The 13,064-nt window shown below is 35.9% G+C and overlaps 1 protein-coding gene across 1 annotated transcript in view; it reads right to left on the bottom strand.

The window, feature by feature from the left end:
* Window positions 1-13,064, bottom strand: part of CNTLN (centlein) — a 197,219-nt gene that overhangs the window by 63,567 nt on the left and 120,588 nt on the right. Inside the window, 4 exon segments of the mRNA XM_063423407.1 lie at window positions 3,577-3,706; window positions 6,290-6,726; window positions 6,728-6,828; window positions 9,662-9,743. Of these exon segments, the coding sequence (XP_063279477.1) occupies window positions 3,577-3,706; window positions 6,290-6,726; window positions 6,728-6,828; window positions 9,662-9,743 (750 nt within the window).

Here is a 13,064-nt window from a genome sequence, read left to right as displayed (position 1 = left end):
AAATACTTCTCAGTAAGTAAACTGGTAAATTAACAGCTGACCTTAAAAACATGTAACATATAAAGCAGTCAACCTATAAACATTCCACATTGTGCTTTTTCTGAAGCGCCAACAATGCAAAATCAACAAGGACTTAGAAGTTACATGTGTCTCAAATTTCTGATCAAGATTATCAGAAATAAAGACTTCAGTGTCTTGTTAACAGCCTTATTTAAGATCTAAACCAAAATACATTTTATTTGTTTCATTGGCTATGTTGGTTACAAGGAGCAAACATGAATAAAAGGTAATGAAAAAACTCGTTTCAGTCTGTAGATTCACTAAGTGGGACTTAGTAAAAACTTTACTGTGTGAAAAAATGCTGTTTGACAGTCATTTATTATATGAGAATTTCACCTTAAAATATGAACTAAATATCTGAAACTATACATACAAATTTGAACAAGCAAATCTTGAAACAGCATATCAGTGGGTACTAAATGCTCAGTGTATATTTAAACACTTTTGATTAGGAATACTGCAACATTTCTCCATTTTTTAAAGTCTTCAGTTAGCAATTTCTATGTCATATCATGCAACATATTTCTGGGAATATTCATGTCTAAAATAGCTGTTAGGCAAATTTAAAAGAGCAAAGAGCAACACATTCTCTACTAATTACACTGAAGAAACTACTGACATTGCAGGACAACTTAGCCATGAATTCTAGATGAGTACAATCAGAAAACAATTTGAAAGACCAAGAACTGAGCTCGCAGCAAATGGCAAGCAAACAATCCATGCCTGCAGCAAAAAGAAAGAGATTTCCACTCTAGGCCACAGCTCTAATAAATATATGAGTTGTAAGAGAGTTTCAGTAACTTTGCTGTTTCTGCACAGAGTATTATATGTTCCTACCAGGTGAGGAAAAACTGACCAAGTCCTTGTATCATAAATGGTCTCATCTCCAACCCCTCGCACAGCTCAAGACTTCAGAGATCTCTTTAGCCTCCCTTTGTATGAGAATACCATGACTCAGCAGTAGGGCCCTTAAGTACTCTGGATGGATTCAAGAATTCTGTTAAAATTGGTGTTCCGAACTGTTAGTGCTGAACATGTGTGCAATACTTTCTTCCATGCTCACAAACCATGTCTTCAAATCCTTTCCCTGCAGTAGGGGAGATCTGCTAAAGCATATTTAACTGCTTAGAGCTCTTGGGACACTTCCTGAGTCTGCTTCAGTTCCACCAGTCTGCTATAAATGTCTTTCAGAATGAATCTTTCTCCAATAGGAACAGAGAGTAAATGTAATACAGGCCCTACAGAAATAGCAGTGGCTGTGCTATACTACCAATCAAGAGAGGACAGAGTCTCCTGGATTCCCTGCCTTGTATGTCCTCACTCAGCAGTAGCAGGAGATTAACAGGAGTAGCACACTCTTGTAAGATTTTCATACATATCGTGTGCACATACTCGTATTAACTATTGTTACCAAGAGATTGATGGATAAGAATTTTCCCTTTTTGCAGTTTATTTGACAAAACAGTATTGATGAAATAACACAATCAAGAATATGTAACAAGACCAGAAAATCTGCAGTTGTTTTAAAATTTCGGAAAATAGAAAACATAATTTTTTTCAAACTCTGTTCTATCACCATTCAAAATACTAAATTTCAAACTAGTTATCTAAAAGCAGCAAGTTGTTCAGTGTTATACTATTTTGTTTCTTGAATTAAGAAATAATAATATCTGCTTATGTTTAAAATTCCATGAAGTGATTTATTTGGACAAACACAGGAGGGAAAGTCGATTAGACACTGTTAAGAAGTCCAAGAATGAGTCATCTGTTACAGATTGTATGGAGCCTCTAAAGACCTGGGACACAACCAGCTGGCCCTCTTCTGTGAGAAAACAGCATATAGATGTTAGCAATGAGACAAGCGGTTCAAATCCCAGACAATGAATGTAAATAGGCTAAGATGAGGCTAAAAGCATACTTTTCTCAAGACAGAATCTCCTGGACTCAGAGAGAATCAAAAGCATCTTGCTAAGATGAGCAACCTGTTCAGTGCACAACTAACAAACTGAGAGACATTAATGGTTGATTAGTCAGCACACCATTTGGCTAGAAGGGAGGGAGAGAGGGGTGTTGCTGTCTCCCTGTTAGGGATTGGGTCAGCCTGGTCTGTATGGTGCTGCTGACTGAAAGAAAGCTTAATGGGATGTCTGTGGCATTCTTTGTCTGGACTGTGAGACAGCACCACTACGTTACAGCAGCTTTATGCTTTTAAAACATCTTTTACATTCCTGTCCAAATACTTCTACAGGTATATTTGTTTGTACGGACAGGTTTTGGTAGTAGGGGAGTTACAGGGCTGGCTTGTGTGTGAAGGTCACAGAAGCTTCTTCCATGTCCAGCAAAGTCAACGCCAGCCAGCTCAAAGACAGACCCATCATTAGCCAAGACTGGGCCAATCAGAGCTAACAGCATCTCTGTGATAACATAATTAAGAAGGAAAAAAGTTACTGTGCAGTTATAATTGTGGTCAGAGAAGTGCAGAGAGAGAACATGTGATAGGAACAGCTCTGCAGACATCACTGTAGAAGGAGGGACAGGAGGTGCTCCAGCTGCTGGAGCCGAGATTCCCCTGCAGCCCGTGGTGAGACCGTGGTGAAGCAGCTGCAGCCCATGGAGGATCACAGGGATGCAGAGATCCACCTGAAGCCTATGGAGGAGACCCAGTCCTGAGGAGGGGGATGTCTGAGATGAGGCTGTGACCATGTGGGAAGCCTGTGCTGGAGCAGGCTCCTGGCAGGGACCTGCAGACCTGGGGAGAGAGGAGCCCACACTGGAGCAGATTTCCTGGTAGGACTTGTGATCCCATGGGGGACCCAGGCTGGAGCAGCCTGTCCTTGAAGGACTGCAGCCCGAGGAAGAGTGACCCACACTGCAGCAGTTTGTGGAGGACTTGCCCATGGGATGGACTCACACTGGAGAAGTTTATGGAAATCTGTCTCCAGTGGGAGGGACCCCATGCTGGAAGAGGGGAACGAGTCTCCTTCATGAGCAGTGGGAGAAACAACATGTGATGAACTAACCCCCATTCCTTGTCTTCAGGCGCTGTTGGGGGGAAGAAGGTTGAGCTGGAAAGGACAGAGGGTAGGGGAAGCTGTTTTAAAGGTCTTTATTTCTCATTATGCTCCACTGTTTTTTAGTAAAAAATTAAATTTGTATGTCTAATTGAAGTCTGTTTTGCCCATGGCAGTATTTGATAGGTAGTCTCTCTCTATCCCTTTCTCAACGCATAACCCTTCATTATATTGTCTGTCCCCTGTCCAGCTGTGCAGGGGAGTGAACAAGAGGCTTTGGTGGATTCTGGCATCTAGCCAGGGTTAATCCATGATAGCAGACTTACTGTTCAAGATTACCAGAAATAAAGAAAATATTCTAAAATATAATGAATCCACCCACTGAATATCTGGAAGCAGACTTTCACTTCTATATTGAGACTCAAATTAATTAAGAGGGGACAGCAGTGCTAATATTAAACTCCAAAACTCCACCCAGGAGAACAAAATAAGTTCTATTACATACCTTTTTATTATATTGCTCATTTTGGACTGCTAAATGAACCACATTGCTGCACCTTTTTTTCTTCTTGTTTACTTCTGTCTGGCAGTGGATCAGTGTTTCCAAACTTTCAGAAGCTGGTATTTCAGAGTCACTAAAGCTGCACATGCAGGAAAACAAACAACAAAAACAAAACAAAACACCAACATTCAAGCTAAATAGTAAATGTTCCATAGTCAGTGCATAAGCACATAGAAATAAACTTATGCAAGAAAGAAGAGAAAATAATATAAAGTACAAACAGTAAGTTGAATTATTCAACACACTTTACAAATACAATAAAGCAAAAATCTATCTTGACATGATTTTATCAAGTTGTACTCTGTCAAATGTTCACTCTACAATGCAGGGGCCTGAGGCTTCAGCTGCTTCTTAAAGGCAACTTTTGTGACAATCCACAGATGTGAAATACTTGATTGTACTTCTAGTTTGTGAATGGCTCATAAACTACTAAATTTATACTTTCCTTCATTTTCACATTTTATAATATCACAAGTAAATGCACAACACTTAACGGCATTTTGTTTCAATTGAACTTTATTTGTAGTGTTGACTGAGACAAACTCAGAAATCACACTTCAGTGAAAGTTCTATTTAGCTCCACTAGGAATGCTCATAAATTCTGTAAACCTGTTAACCATTTCACTGAAATTTTTGCCATGAACACAAACTGGACCTAAAACTTTAAATCTTCTTACAATTTTTGCTTAGATTTGTACTCAATGTGCTTCTAACTTCCAGTTTTTCACTGCCTTATCCTACATTGTCAATTGCTTTCTTATATTCTTCCCTTATATTGAGAGAAGTGTACTTTAAAACATGAGGTCTTGGATATATCCTTTTCTACAACATCAGTGGCTATTTATCATCATTTGTGTGAGTAGATTTATGAAGGAATCCCTTGACAGATGGCTAGTTTGATTTGTAACTTTTTAAAGCAAGGTATTTAAAACAGCAAAACGGAGTTTGAATTAAGTTACACCATCATAAAAATCAATGGTTTAGAGATGCAGGTTACTTAACCAGGGAAAAGGCCTCAAATTGATGAGATGTGATGAGAAGAGTTCACACATAAACATGTTTATACTTTTCAAAACCTGTCCTGACACATTGGTATGTCTTACTGACTGATGAGAACAGAAATCAATGCAGTGGTTTAAAGGGGCTGTTGTGCAGCCATGGAGATATTTCTAACTACATATACATTTCTCTCACCTGCTTAAGGAATGTTCTATTTAGAAAATGGAAGGCTTGCATTTAGAAATTCAGAGCCAGCTACTAGTGATAAAAAATGGTATTTATTAATAAGCAGAAGAGGAAACTAAACAAAGGTACTTCCCTAACCTGAGAAATGATAGCTTGAAACTTCACTTTCAAAAATGTTCTATGTCAAGAATTCCCTTACCCAACATTTGTACAATTACTAAAAGCAGTATTTATGGCCAGCCACAAGTGAAGCTATGCAATTACTTTTCATTTCAAACTTAAAGTGGAATGACAATGTGCTTGCTCAATTTATTTCTTAAAGAAAACAACATAGAAAATTAAATACTAATTACAACATGCATACATTTTTCCATATATGCAAACATGTATGTTTTCCATTAAAATCAGATCTGCAGTATTTAACTATACATAAAAACAAACAAGCCTTGCATTAATTATAACAACTGACAAATTACATGGTTCTTAATTTGTTTTTTCCCTAAAGATAGTGTGTTGAGGAACCCCCTGTTTTGCATGGGGAGAAATAGAAAGGCTTCATTTGCCACTATTGATTTGCTCCATATGACACATACAGCCAGTATGAAGCCTATGAAGACAATTCCATTTTCCTTACTCTTTTCCCATAGTTCCTGTATTTTGGATACATACAGGCTTGAGAAATTTGCTTGTGTCTTTGAACAAAGTCCTGGAAGACAAGGTGTGTGAACCATTTATGGTTCCTGCTGCCTCCTAAAGTATATGGGGATGTAATAATAAGAAGCAAAAATTCTCATTGTTTATGTGACGTTTGCCAGTGGAATTTTCTGAGGGCTTTTTGATTCATGAGTGGGATTGTATGTAGCAACCATCACCTTTAAAGAACTGATTTTTAACCATCATTCAATTAAAGTTAGTACAATGACTGCATAAAACATACATGAAATAATTAGTGTGGATGGTTCTTAATTTAAAGGATGTTAAACAGCTTGTAGACATCTGCTAGCAAGCTGAAATGGGTCATTCAAAATTTATCTAACTAAATTAAGGGGAAAAAATGTTTCTCCTCCCGGGTCGGCATGTCACAAGATAACTAAACCGACTTACTAGGCTTGCCTGGGAATCCTTAGCTGTCAGTGGTGAATATGCAAAAGGCCAGCAAATTAAATCAACCTGCCAAACTGTCAATTTCAAGCCTCATGACTGCATGAAAATAGCATCACTGGAAGAAATCAAGCATTGCCTTCTTTTGGGTTTCCTGGCACCTATTCAAATACTCATGCAGTTGTGGCTAATTTCGCATGCAAATTTCAGTCAATAAGCTCAGAACAAGACCTCCCAAGATATTTCAAAGGATCTGACAGTATTTTTTTTGAATACCAAATCAACAGTAGTTGAAATTCAATCTTCATTTCCTAGTGCTTTACATATGCACAGTGTCCCCTCTACAGGGCTAAGTTAATGAGAGCCGTACCTGCTTTCACTCACATCCTCCCAGCCGTCCTTACTGAAGTTCTCAAATACATTACTCATAACCTTGATGGACTGTTTGAGAAAAGCTCCATGGTGTCCCAAAGAGCTCTTTTTCTTGGCTGTTTTTAATTTAACCTTGGTGCCTGTTATCTTGCAATTACAATGCCCAGAGATTGCCACTGCTTTGGCTTTATCCGGCAAACACTTCTGCTCTTGCACTTGACTCAGCAAATCTTCACTTTCATTTCTCAACCCGTTAGGTTCTGTCACTTGCCTTTTCAAAGAGGCAGCTTCTTTTTCCTTCTCATCAATCACTTGCTGAAGTTCTGCTTTTTCTTTTTTTACTTCACAAATCCTCTTAAATAGTGTTTCCAGCTCTTTTTTTTCTTCTGTGTCTGCATCTTCCTTTTGCACTTTTAAAGTTTTCTCATTATATTAATTTCTCATAATTTTTCTCATTCAGTAAGTCTTTACTTACTTCTTTCTGTTTCTTTAATTACCCTTCAATCGCTTTGAATCTTCTTTCCAGTTTTTGTACCTAAAAAAGCAATTTTAGCATTCACAATATTTCAGCTTGCCTTGAAAAACCCTGAAGTATGTTTTCAGATGTATTTATTATATGACAATAATATCACATGAAGAGTAAGGACAAAAGCTATCTGTAGCCCTTAATTTAAAAGCAATTTTAACATAGTGCAGATGAAAACATTTTAGCTGCAATAATACAGCTGTTGAACAAAGGGCAGATGGAAAAAGAACTTAAAATTCCAGGCAAAACGACACAGAAGTTTGAGTAAGCCATGCTAATGAATCTTCCTGATGCATCTTCAGCTCATTACTGATTTGGTAATACATACTAATTGAATTTAAATAAACATTTTCAGAAGGATTACTACTTTGAAATATGGACAATTTTGCACTAGCTATCTGAAGCGACAAGTTTTCTCAAGTGTCATAAATACAGAAATAAAATATTAATTTGATCTTTAAAAAAACCCAAAATAATCCTAGCAAGAGATATCAGAAACACAGCACCTAAAAATAAGGAAGCTAGTATATGTTTTCTATTCACAGAAAGGGAAAATCTATCATATGTCAATTAGGAGATTAATTTTAGAAATTTCTTACATAAATTCTGAAGAAGCATTCTTCCTATGTTTTCTTCTAAAGTCTTTTGAGATTTATGGTTATTGAAGTCCATTAACAATAAACTGGTTCTCTATGATGTTCTGGAATATCCACACAAAGGACAATTTCCAGAAATAAGGGGCAATTTTAATTTTAGCCGATACCAAAATTATTATTTAGTCTGTGATATGCCCAGACGCCTGAAAAGAGCATCAGAGCAAGTTTTGTGCTCAGTAACCACTTACTCCAATACTTGGGGAAATATTTTGGCTGGTTTTCTACAAACTCAATCCCCACTCTTTCACTAAGGGAAGTGTCAGAAATTCTAGGTTTCTCTGTACATTGTTAGGAAAGACTATTTTCCAGGAGCTATACTAGAACGTGTAGGGCTAATGTGAACTCCTAACCTTGTAAATACTGGCCAGTTCCCACACTTTGGAGCAATACAAAATGTCAGCGCTATCTTTGACACTGAAAATATTGAAACCATACTATTTCTGTAAGTTTCTATTTATAAGTTTCTACAAGAACAGTTTGTCAATGCTTTGAAACTAATATAAAATTTCTGAAATGCTTATCCATGAAGTGGATACTACAGATACGATTCAGATAAATGAGAGCTCTTGAAGTACAGGGCAAATTAGGACAAGAGCTGCTCAAACTTCATATGCATTTGTGAATTGGATACTGAATTTTTAAGTTTGATAAGAAATCTTTAATGTGAAGAGACAACATATTATAGCTATATAAAGTTATTGGGTGAAATTAGAAATAAAAGGGATTTTTTCCAAATGCTTTAGTGAAACAAAGGGTTATGATTGAAATCACAGTTTGCACTTGCCACCCCAATGACAATGTGTTAGACCAATATCTTTCTTCAATCACCTTCCTAAACTGAGATTCTGCTACTGTTTTCTCAGTTCTTTAAAGCAACCTTTTGCGCTCCGTAGCAGTTAAAGTCATGTATGACAGCTGGAAGGAAATAAACAATGAATAACTTCTACACCTATCCCTAAGGTACCATCATAACACTGTATATCCATAGAGATAAAAATTATGTAGTACCTGGCAAACAAAATTATAGTTCTGAAATATAGATGATAAGCAAGCATAAACTGTGACATTTCAGATGGTAGCATTCATACTATTTCAATTACTCACTCTACCTTAAGATAAATGAATGTGAGCACTTCCTATTCTGTGTGTTATTATTTTAACATGATGTTTGTCATTCAGTAATAACGAGATGACAGCCTTCATTGCCTGACCATATGGCAAGTGTTACAAGTACATGCAATCACATCATCTGCTGTAAATTACCATACTTCCTACAAGTTAATTCACAGATAAAAAATAAACAGACATACCTGAACTGACATTCAAAGTTATAGATTTGTGTTTACTCAATTTAAGCACGCTTTTAAAGATTTATAAGTAATTAAAAAAATAGTTTTGCAAAATGACAAACAAAAGGCATGATAGTATTTGAAGGATCCCTTTTCTTTGCAAGCAAACAAAACATATGGTAAAATACAAGTGAGCCCTCTTAAGTGAACACCTGTTAACATACTAAACTACTTGTGTATATTACAAATATCAATACAAATACCAACTAGTTAAGAGCATCTTGTTACTGTACAAGGCAAAACCTGTAGAGTTTTAAGCAGTAAAGATAAAATACTTATCATTATTTGTTAAGCTAGAGGACACTACATGTATATGGTACTATCTTATAAAAAGAGTGATAGACCCACACACATAAAAAATATTTGTACATGAAACACTGTGCTAAAATTTAAATACAACAAACGGTGGGTTTATCACTATTATGCATCAATTCCACTCTGTAGAGGAGCTCTGTGGAGATTAACACCTGATATCATCTAAAGTAAAATACCCAGCAAAAAAATTAAGGTTCCTGAAGTTAAGGGGCAAAACGCTAAGTGTATGTTACTTACAATTTAGATAATCTGTTAGCTTTTAACATTACACCCCAAAACATTCTTTTCATTTTCTCTGACATAACCCATGTTTATCTTACATGATACATTCACAGCTACTTCCCTAGAATTAATTTCTGAGCGAAATTCAGGAAAGCGACATTTTTAAATTAGGGAGGAAAATGATGGCTTAAATTCATGAGTACTGACATTTATACATACATACATACATATATATATATATATACAATATATAATTCTTATAACAAAATTTAGATCAGTTTGTTGTGGTTGGTATTTTTTCTTATGCAATATCTCATGTGAAACTTTTCTCATATACCTTTTTGGAGTATTAACCTTGTTCCCAAGTTTAGAAAGTAGCTTTATCTAATGGCCCTAATAACACATCTCTATCATATAATAAATAGAATACATTATGACACCTATTATTTCATTAAAACAATCCACAGACATTTTAAGGAAATGCATTCTTTACTTCTGTAATTATTTATAATGTGGTCTATTTTCTTGACAAGCTTTTTGGTCAGTTTCTAAAGTGACCCCTCTTCAAAGTGTTCTGTCAGATAATTATGAATCTCTCTGGCATCACAGTATGTTTTTTTCAGAGTACAAGCTTTTCAAAGATACAATAGATCTTCAGGTTAAAGACTCTGTACTTTCATTCCAATTTTTATTCTTTTACAGACTATTCCTTCTATGCCTTAAAAGCAGAATTCATTGCCGTTTTATCTACACAGTCACTATCAGTTTTGTTCTCTAGGTCTTGTCCCCTGCTAGGAGGATCAGAGTGATTGGTGAACAAAGCAAACAGTAACTGAATTAGGATGGATGAAAACTTTAAACCCTGGTTTTTGTTAAGTTAAAGATCATGTACTTTACTAGATAAATCACACAAATCATTCAACTGAAATACAGTGAAATCATAACAATTAGAAATTGATACAACTAGTGACAGCACAACACAATTCTAAGCATCACTGTCAGGGACGGCTATACAATTTAAATATTAAAAATCCCAAGTTAAAAATTAGACTTATTCTTAAAAATATGTTTAAAAGTACCAATACATATGGTCAATCAGAAGTCAAGAGCTTAGCATTCACAAATTGCCCACTGCTCACAGAAATGAGCAATTACACACCTCAGAAGGATTTCATCTTAGAATATGAAATATTGCATTTCAGAACAAAAAAATCCCAATACTCTAAAAGCACTACAATATTAGTATTTCTTTTCTGGTCCTTCTTTTCCCGAAATTAACTTAAAGAATTAATCTTAAGGGATAAATATCTGTGCTACATGGTGGAGGTCTGCTTTAGAAACAACATTTCAAACTACAAGCAGACACTGCAGGTCACTTAAAAACTTTTGATTTATAAACAAAGAAAGTGTAGAAGAAAACAGTGTTACTCTCTGTAGATTCACAATCCTCTTGATATAAACAGTGACTAACAAGTTTGTTAGAGTGAATTAGACCTTTCTTTTGTCTTTGGAACATGTCATGGCCAATTAATACTTCTGTATTCATGAAATAAATGGAACACTATTCTAAAGACAATAAAAGCTGAAAAAGGTAAAACTATGCATCTGGGGAATATGTACCTTTACCTTGATATTAATATGTTAGTTCCCAAGTTACTTCAGACTATAGTCCCCTAGCACAGTGCTACTGCATACATTTAGAACATTCTTTAAGTAACACACAAAGATAATATGAACATGCTTTTCATCTTTTTCTAAATATTCACTCATTTGAATGCCTGTTGTAGCTTTTATATCAGCATTTACTGCACTCCACTGAAAAGAAAAATTATTTCCCATAGTCAAAGAAACTGATCAAAGCACACAAGGTGTTATGTTTATTATGTGGATGTATTAAAATGCAATTTAAAACTCTATAAATAAACATATTATATGCAGATAATAAAGAACACTACTGCAAAACGGATAGAAAAGCCTATACATGTTCAGTATTATCAAAGAAGACACAAGCAACATGAATTAAAGTATAGCCGAAAGTCAGGGAAACATAACCCTTTCTATTGAGCAGAAAATATATGGCCCATTCAAGCCCCTTCTCTCCTCCTCCCTTCTAATTGTTATGTAATTGTTCATAGGGATTGGTTAGGGAGGCAGTGAAACAACATCGCCTGTATCTGTCTGTCTGGGACAGCAGAAAGATACATCATATCAGTCTGCTCAGCAAGACACGCTCTACCTGTCATACTTCTACATAAAAAAATAACATCTTCTCCCTCAAGGAATAGACCCACGAGTCATAAACCCCACTATCTTCAGTCATCAAATTATCATGGTCTTACATAAGCACACTTACATCCCACTGAGAAAACATAGTTAACTGTCAGCTTTAGAATGTGGAACTTAATTCCTAATTAATAGTCACCAAATCTAATGATGAGTTAGCTCAACACTGCTGCCAAAATGGTACTTGAACTATGAAACTATAGTTCACTATTAGTGTTTGCAGAAAGCCTGCCTACACAAATAAAAAACACTCCTTCAAAAAAAACCAACAACAAACAAACCACAATAGAACACTGTAATAGTCACTTACAAAGTACAAAGAACTTATACAAACCATCAAAGGAATGACATTTTTACCTGCAGTACACAGCAGGTGAAGGATTTCCGTGGCAGAAAAAAGGTGCCATGGTGCACAAAGCCACTGTGTTACTGACTCCAGTGGCAGGCACCTGTGCCACTGGGTGGAAAGAAACGTCTGGTGGCAAGCACCAGGGTGCAGACCAGAAGGGAATGCCACTCCCATGTATATATACTGAAGACACAGCACACTCAGGAGTTTCATAATGAAAGAAGCCTTCAAACTGCATCCTTGCAGAAATAGCAGGCCAACAGTTTACTGCTTCTTAAGAAGGCATTTGCTATGTTCTGAAAAGGGTTTGATGGATCCACTATCCTACTCTTGGAGGAAATGGCATGACTACCTGCCAACACATTCTTTACCATCATAAACAAATAATGACATGAACAGCATGAACAGTGAATCTGGATTTGAAAACTACTAGAAAATAATTGGACAACAGAATAAGAATGGAAAGAAATTGGGAATGGCAGGAACAGAGTTTCCTTTTCCCTTCACCGACTTCATCTTTGACCAACAGGAAAGTAACATTACAACAAAACTATCTATTACTTTTTCCTGACAAACATAACTGATATCCAATAAAGAGAGACAATTTTAGTACAGGAAAGCTCAGTGTCTTTTTACAGATTTTACTCTTTCATATTAGAACACCTGATGAAAAGAGTTATCTATCTGCGAAGGTAAAAGTGAATTCCAAAGTCTTTGATAAACTGAGGAAACTGATGTCAGGTTTCCTTTTGTAAAATAAAACATATTGAAATTATGAACAAAGTGTATTTAGACCATATCAAGTCTGGACTCCCACCAAATTACTGATAAGAGACATGAGGTTGTAACTTTATTTAGGAAGAATGCATCCTTTTTAAGACAGAAGGTGTATGCACTTTCTGAACACATGAGCAAGGATTTATAACATTACACTCATTTATGCTCAAAGATGGACACCCAACTTCAGTCTTTATGGTGCAACCTTCTAGAAAATCTCAAATACATGTGTCATGACTGCAACTCCCTTTGATTTTCAAGGGAAACAATAAGGAAATTACTTTTTAGAGACCTTG

The sequence above is a fragment of the Prinia subflava genome, chromosome Z (genome assembly GCF_021018805.1).
Source record: "Prinia subflava isolate CZ2003 ecotype Zambia chromosome Z, Cam_Psub_1.2, whole genome shotgun sequence".
NCBI lineage: Eukaryota > Metazoa > Chordata > Aves > Passeriformes > Cisticolidae > Prinia > Prinia subflava.
This window is presented reverse-complemented; position numbering and strand designations above follow the sequence as displayed.